Genomic DNA, 7,842 nt, shown 5'->3' on the forward strand with positions numbered 1-7,842 from the left:
GCGCCGAGGGGGGGTGGGGGGGCGGTGCCGCCGCGCGGGGCTCCCTCGGGCGGGCGCGGGCGCCGCCCCCTGCCCCCGCCCCGCCCCCCCGCCGACGTGCCGGGGCCGGGCGCGGCGCTGGCCCCGCCCCCCGCGCGCCGCCGCCTCGTCCGCGCGGCGGCCCAAGGGCAGGCGGCCATGGCGGCGGTGGCGGCGCTGCGGGGCGGCCTGCGCGGGGCCCTGGTGGCGCAGCAGCAGCGCGCCTGGAGCTCGGGCTCGGGAGCCGACCAGGTGGGGGGCGGCGGGCCGGGGCGGGGGGGGGTCGCGCGGCCGCCGTCCGCCTCACCGCTGTCGTTTCCCCGCAGCTGGGCGAGCTGGGCAAAGGCGCCGGGAAGGGCGGCGGCGGCGGCGGCGCCATCCGCGAGGCCGGCGGCGCCTTCGGGAAGAAGCAGGCGGCCGAGGAGGAGCGGTACTTCAGGTGAGCGCGGGTGAGGCCGGGCCTGCCGGGGGCCCGCCTCGCCCCGCACGGCACGGCCCGGCCCGGTCGGTCACCGGCCGCGCGCGAGGCCGAAGCCTCGCCAGCCCCCCCCGGGCACGGCGCCGGGGCCTCGCGCTGCCCCCCGGGTGTGCGCTGCCGTGCCCGGGAGCTGCCGGGCATCCCGTGCCGTGCTTCTTGCAGGGAGAAGGAGAGGGAGCAGCTCTCTGCCTTAAGGAAGCACCATGAGGAAGAGATCGATCACCACAAGAAAGAGATCGAGCGACTGCAGAAAGAAATCGAGCGTCATAAGTATAAGATCAAGAAGCTTAAAGATGATGACTAAGCTGTTGCTGAGTCCTGTTTGCCTTGTACGGCCGCTGCTTATTGTGGTGTAAAACAGCATCGAAGACTGTATGCTTTGGCCAAAGTGATCCAAATTTGTCCTATTATACTGCGGTCTGCAACAATGTCAAATAAACTACTCAGTCTCTCTCTTCTGCTCAGTAACTGTTTAATTAAAAAAAAATCTGTGTGATTTTAAACATCATAGTTCTTCTGAAAAAGTATAGAATCGTAGAATTATAGAATATCCTGAGTTGGAAGGGATCCATAAGGATCATCGAGTCCAACTCCTGGCACCACACAGGTCTGCCCCAAAATTCAGACCATGCCACTAAGTGCACAGTCCAAACGCTTCTTAAACTCTGGCAGGCTTGGTGCAGTGACTCCTTCCCTGGGGAGCCTGTTCCAGTGGGTGACCACCCTCTTGGTGAAGAACCTCTTCTTGATGTCTGGCCTAAAGTAGACAAAAACCATCATCGTTCTTCTGTTCTTAAGTAGGCAGTCCTGTATATAACCTTACAGTTTTATTTCTTGTTTTTTTTTGAAAGAAATGACCACGGGCTGTTAGTGTGCTAACTTTACAGTTAAAGCTGCAAGAAAAGTAGAAAAACGTGAAAAGGTACTTGAGTAGAGACCTGTTCACACAGAAATAACTTTCTCAAGAAAATTGTCATTTGTGGTCGTGCAGGGAGAAGACGGTGCTCTACTGCACTAGCAGTGTGAATAAAAGGTTCTTTTGTTGCACTTAGCAATTAGTGCCATAAACAAAAGAAAAAAAAAAACCTCTTCTAAATCATGGTGATTTCACTTGGGGTTGAGCAAAGCAGCTGAAATCCTGATTTCTACATAAATATTACTTTCTCCAAAGACTTTTTTTCCAAATGGTGGTTTTCTCTTTCTGCAGTTCTGGGTGTTTCTTAAACAAGTCTTTCAAACAAAGATGGATTAAGATGCATCTTATGCAGGTTCAATCACATAAGATTTCTTGACAAGAAATCAGCAAGATGCCTACAGAAGCGGTGTGGTCTTATTTCACTGAGCCCTGAAAAGAAGGGGATTGTGTGTAGTAAGAATGGACAAGTAAGAAAATAGGCTTTCCTTCCTCACCTTTACTGTCTTTCCTCTTAAATTTGCCCGAACAGACTTGTAGTTTCTATCACTGCCAAAAAGCCACCCTACGTTAAAGTAAATTAAACTGTCAAGTGTTGCAATGAAGCTGGACTAGGGGATTACGCAGCTAGCTCCATCTTTTCTGGAACAGCAGAAGGCAAATGGGCCTTTGGTATAGAAAGTGCTTAGACAAAGGTAGAGCCAGCTGGCTGACCGGGTCACAGTTTCTCATCCTCAATCAGCTGTTTACCCCTTGGGCCACTCTTTCACCAGAGAAACACTGCAGCAAGTGGTATTCCTTATTTCCAGAGGAAGTGATTGTAGTGCTAATGAAGAGTCCATGACCTTAAACTCTTGTTTAATGAAAACGTAATCTGGATGACCAACTGCGGAAGAGAGGCTGCACTGTGAAGTATGCCATTGTCTTGCTTTGTTCGGTCTGTGGGATGTGGTGCTAGCAGTGCGTGGGGTGCGCATACAGCTGCCTGCAGGGTTCCATCTTTGTAGCTGAGGCTGATTAACCTGAGCCAGAAGCATTAATGTCTCCCCCTCCCCACCTCCCTGGCAATACGAAACCTGGCGGGAAGAACTGTGTCATGACAAACAGTATACTATCAATCTTAGTTCTTAAGCACTTAAAAATCCTCTTTTTCCTACTGTAGCTGTGAGCTGGTTGGCTTCCCCAAAAAGCTGTGGAGTCACTCGTGAGATGTCACCACTGAAAAACAATTTCTCTGCATCGTGGCTACAGTGGACTATGGAATAGCTGAAAGACATTTTAGGACAACATTGTATTCTAAGGTCTTCTGAGCACGTTCCACTGGCATCCCAAGGAGGTGAAACCCACAAACTGTGTGTGAAGTCCTAGAGACTTAGGTGTGTTAGGAATCACTACATGGGGTCATTCTGATGGTCTGAATTCATCATTGTTTTACAACTGAAACACTGCTATGCCTTGTATATGTCCAACAGCTCAGCCGCAGAGCCTCTGCCAAGGTACCTTTAGCGGTAGAGGGGATTTGCCGGGAGATGGTGAGAGTGTTCTGATGTGGACCGCAATAATCTCCTACTATGTCTCTGGGAGAGGTTTACAGACTTTCTGAAGTGCCCTGGAGCTCAGGTGTGCAGTACAGTATTTTGCTATACAACAGAGAGCTTTCCTGACTGACGATGCTCACCAAAGCTTCTCTTTCTTTCCTCAAATTTAAACTGCACAAGTTTCCAGGGGGCTACTGTGCTACAGTGGTGAATGTGCTGGGTCCCTTAACGTGTTCATACGCCCTTCCTGTCTCCTGGAGAAGGTCTAGTTGATTCACTGCTTTGCGGTCATCCTGAATGTGCATCAGGTCACAGCAATGGAAGTACTCACAACGATGAGGACAGACAGATGCGGATCTCAAGCAAGTAGGCAGGCTGGGGAGGGAAGGCCCTAACAGCAGCAGCTGGACTGGCAGATGATTATAAGGCCATGCCCAGAGACTGTGGGTGCCGGGCAAACCGAAGCAATTAACGGCGCTGTCTGTAAGGCAGACAGTCTCTCTCCTGTTTGCATCTGATCTCCCTTCCACTGTCTTGACTCTATTGGACTCCCATGGGAGTTGTTCATCCTGGTAACTCGGCAGCAGTGTGTATTTTTATTTTGAACCCAATTACTCTTGTGCTAGGTTGAATGGCTTGTGCAGCCCCTAAGTGCCAAAATGACCACCAAGCAAAAACAAGGTATATTGAGGAGGGAGGTGTGTGTGTGGTGAGAGCAGTCTTCTCCCATTTCATGAAATTACTTTTGCTAAATTAGAAAGTTCTCTATTTTTATCCATCTGGAATGACAGCAGATCCCGCAGCCATCCTCCCACCAGGGATTCCATTTTGCTGTGAACATTAGTGCCTTGGGTAGTGTCCGTTCGATTTATACTGTTGATGAGGCTTCTCCACCCTATTCTACTCACTGACCTCCTCTTCTAAGGGAGTCCCAATAACCTAAATCTCCCTGAAGTCAGTTTGCTTTAGTTTAATGCTGATGGCACTGTGGACATTCCTAGTTAACACAGGCTCACTTTCGCTTCCCTGGTGCTGCAGATATCTCTGCATAGTAAAAAACTCCTTCCCGAGCTTGACTGGTTAGCAACGCCTTGCCTTGAGTCATCTTGTTTTCTTGTTTTGTGGAGGTTCTGTATTTGGATATGTGGAGGTTACTGTATCTGGGGTGCTTTACTAAAAACATAAGAGAGGTAAATGCAAAATCTGTCTGGCTGTGACTTAGAGACAGACCTCCCAGCAGAGGTACTTCAGCTGCTGGAAAGCGGAGGTGATTTAAGATGATTGTGTTTGTTCTGATGCATGCTTCGCCAACAGGGTCTGGTATCATGGATGCTTAACTCGGATCACCTTCATACTGCAGCTGTGTAACAGGCCACGGAAGGGCTTATTAAGGGTTTCCTCAATTGCTCTGGAATGGCTGATGGCATGAATAGCTCTCCCTTCTGTCCTGCAGGCATGAGGGCACAAACGGAAGGGATTCTTCTTTCTTCCCTGCTAGTACTGATGCATCCACCTTATTCTATTGTTCCTCAGGGTAGGACTGATCCCATCCATAACATCCTAATATCCAACAGCCACCTACAGCATGGATACATGAAGAAAAAGCTTCACTTCTTAGAGATGCATATTCTTCCCTGCCCCCAAATCCCCTGTCCTAATCTTGCTCCTGTAGGTCAATCACCCAACACCACTGCAGAAGCAAGCGAAGAACATTTTTTCAGCTAAAACCAACCTGGTGATTATTGCTGCAGCAAATGGAAGCTACTTCCCAAGAATTGCATCCTGCTGCATCCTGCACAAAAAGTGATGGAAGTTGCCAAGAATCTTTGACTGAAAGGTGGGGACAAAAGTGACAAGAGACAAAAGTCTGAAACTATGACTGAATTGGCAGGACCTCCTCACTTCACTTATGTTCATAGGATTTAATAAATGGAGTAAATGAAGTTGTCTGCCTTTGCACTCTCACTCTTCCTCTCTCTCTTGGCTCTGTGCAAGGCAAAATAAATAGCACAGCCTCCACAGGTAGAAATTTTCCTCAGCATTCCCCTGTTTTAATGGGGTGTGGAACACACTGGGGGCTTTCAGAAAGTTCCTTAGTGGTAGATGAAGCCTGTAGATTTCTCTCTCTCTCTCTCTTTTTTTTTTTTAAAGATCTTTTCTTGGCAAACCTCCTCTCACTGGAAGTCTGGGCTTGGGCAAACACAAGAGAAGAGCTACTTGCAGAGTGCCAGCATATGAGATGTTTCCTGGAGGCAGGAATGAATACATAATGAAAGGTGCACTGATAATTGATCAGAATAAAAAGTTTAAAGCATACAAAGTATGCCTTTTTCCAGTACGTGTTAACAGCTCACATGCAAGCTACAGCAGAATCAACTCTGTCACCTTGCTACTGATATGGAAACAAACGAATTTCACTGCAAGCTTGGAAGAGAAGTAGTAGACTGATGGGAACAGGCTGAGTCTGTAAATCTCAACCCTCAGACAGCAAGAAAATAGGAAAATGTCAACAGGTGGCAGGGTAAATACATACAGCTGCTGAAAAGCCTGCTTCCTTCACCTCCTTTGCAGGGAAGTTGCTTTGGCTGCTAGTGGGTATACTCACCTTTCTCACACTGGACTAACCTACTACCTTCAGGCCATAATTTGTTCCTGGCTAAAGGTATTCCACATTCAGATCATTTTAGGCTGAGGCTTTTGTACGAGCATGCGAACAAAGAGTTTCTGCCAAAGCAGGTGCAGAAACTAGGGTGGTAGTAGCTGCAAATATACAGGAGTGATCTACCAGAACTTGGTCAGTAAGCCAAATGGCTGAGTTCCACTGTCAGCATGGAGCTCTGGCACCTTTATACTACATAAAATACAACAGAAGATACCTTCTTCTGATATCCTGCTGCCTTTAACAGTGAAGCACCAAGAAGATAATAAGAGCGGAGCTGAGCTTTCTTACAGAAATAAGGGACTGCAAAACCCTAAAACATGGAGGGCAAGAACATCCAAGCACAGAAATGGAAGGAGATCTTCAGCTGGGGGCAAAGATATTCACTCAAGTCGCCCATACCCAGGTGGCATAGGCAGATAACCACAGACGTACTAGAAGGACACAGACCTTGCTTCACATCAGAATTCGGTCAGCCCCATTACAGCCTATGTATGTGCAGTCTGCAGCGCACAGTAGATGATTTTCACACCGTTTTTTTCAGAGTAACACTGGTACTATTGTCCTGTGAAGCACTGCTCATAGACCTTGTCAGGGAAAACAACAACAAAAAACAGCTAGACTGCTTAATGGAACCAGTATTATAACTGAAATAATTTCAGTGTAAGCATCACATTACAGTGAAAAAGTAATAGTGCCAGATCCTGTTAAAGAACAGATGACAACAGACCCTACAATCAGCAAGGAACTGTCAATAGTGCCAGACCTGGAGATGGAAGCGCTACAAGTAGTGCAGATTTCACAAGAGAAGCAGCACATCTGCCTGCCACCAGACAGGTTCAGCAAGATAGACCGAACACCTCCAATGCCTGAGTTTGCCTTTGATTCCTGGACCAAAAAGTTCCTTTTATTTACATCAGCTAACACATACAATTTTATCCCTGCTCCATGTTAATAACGATGGAAATATGCATACTTAATACGCAGTAGGGGTGCACGCAGCCTTCAGAAGAGTTGTTTTGTTGTTGTAGAGTTTGAAGGCCCTTCTCTGAGGGTATGAGAGCTACCGCTATTTCTTTAGCAGACGCAAGGCCTGTCCACCTGGATGGACGGACTGTCTCCACACAACGCTCCGGGACTCAGCTTGACCCAGCCAAGCACAAATTCACTTTCGCATTGTGCAGCTGCGGGCTAAGATGGAAGACCCTGCAACACTTTGTGGCTTAGGGGAAACACCATCAACTCCAACGAGAGGTTTTCCTACAGAAGTGTGTATTCATCGCATCACAGTGTGGCCGGCAGGACTAGGGAAGTGATTGTCCCCTGTACTCGGCTCTGGTGAGGCCGCACCTCGAGTACTGTGTTCAGCTTTGGGCCCCTCACTACAAGAAGGACAGGGAGGGTCTCGAGAGTCCAGAGAAGGGCAACGAGGCTGGTGAGGGGTCTGGAGAACAAGTCTTATGAGGAGTGGCTGAGGGAGCTGGGGTTGTTCAGCCTGGAGAAGAGGAGGCTCGGGGGCGACCTCATCGCTCTCCACAGGTACCTTAAAGGAGGCTGTAGCGAGGTGGGGGTTGGTCTGTTCTCCCACGTGCCTGGTGACAGGACGAGGGGGAATGGGCTGAAGTTGTGCCAGGGGAGGTTTAGGTTGGATATGAGGGAGAACTTCTTTACCGAAAGGGTTGTTAGGCATTGGAATGGGCTGCCCAGGGAAGTGGCTGAGTCACCATCCCTGGAGGTCTTTAAGAGACGTGTAGATGTTGAGCTCAGTGATATGGTTTAGTGGAGGGCTTGGTGGTGTTAGGTCGGAGGTTGGACTGGGTGATCTTGCAGGTCTCTTCCAACCTAGACGATTCTGCGATCCTGTAAGGCTGCGCCCACCAGAAGCCTGACCAAGCCAGCCGGGCGCGGTCAGCAAGCTCCGTTTGATCACAGGTCAATGAGCGGGGCCGGGCACCAGAACCACGCGTGCCGGGACACGCACGCCGGCTGCTGCCACCTTCCCCTCCCCGCTCCCTCCCTTGGCGGCCGCCGCCAGCAGCCTCGGCGGGGTCCGTCCGCAGCAGCCCGGCCCCGGGCCGGGCCCCCCCGCTCCAGGCTCCGGCTGCAGGGGCGGGGCCCGGCCACCGCCCGCCCTCGCGCCGCACGGCAGGGGCGGGGCGGCCCCGCGCCTTCCTCGCGCTCCCTTTGTTCGGCGGCTGGCAGCGGCGCTGCCCCTTTAAATCCCCCCAGCTCCGGC

General features: G+C 50.3%; 1 protein-coding gene and 1 long non-coding RNA gene across 2 annotated transcripts; one reads left to right on the forward strand and one right to left on the reverse strand.

Annotated features, from left to right (window-relative positions):
• Positions 1–110: 110 nt before the first annotated feature.
• ATP5IF1 (ATP synthase inhibitory factor subunit 1) lies at positions 111–949 on the forward strand. Its single transcript, XM_080566772.1, has 3 exons — positions 111–270; positions 345–457; positions 659–949. The coding sequence occupies exons 1-3, from the start codon at positions 178–180 to the stop codon at positions 798–800; spliced, it is 348 nt and encodes a 115-aa protein (XP_080422898.1). The 5' UTR covers positions 111–177; the 3' UTR covers positions 801–949.
• On the reverse strand, positions 648–7,677 carry LOC308182341. The gene is made up of 2 exons (XR_013941770.1): positions 4,680–7,677; positions 648–4,525 (listed from the first exon to the last, which is right to left on the reverse strand). It is a non-coding gene; the product is annotated as an uncharacterized lncRNA (long non-coding RNA).
• Positions 7,678–7,842: the final 165 nt, after the last annotated feature.

Source organism: Anser brachyrhynchus (assembly GCF_964034855.1).
Source record: "Anser brachyrhynchus genome assembly, chromosome: 24".
In the NCBI taxonomy this organism is placed as follows: domain Eukaryota; kingdom Metazoa; phylum Chordata; class Aves; order Anseriformes; family Anatidae; genus Anser; species Anser brachyrhynchus.

Bases quoted from the DNA above. Each gene is read 5' to 3' on its own strand.
- ATP5IF1 (XM_080566772.1), top strand. From the start codon at position 178: ATGGCGGCGGTGGCGGCGCTGCGGGGCGGCCTGCGCGGGGCCCTGGTG. The intron at 271-344 runs GTGGGGGGCGGC...GTTTCCCCGCAG, and splicing joins CGGGCTCGGGAGCCGACCAG to CTGGGCGAGCTGGGCAAAGG. The intron at 458-658 runs GTGAGCGCGGGT...TGCTTCTTGCAG, and splicing joins GAGGAGGAGCGGTACTTCAG to GGAGAAGGAGAGGGAGCAGC.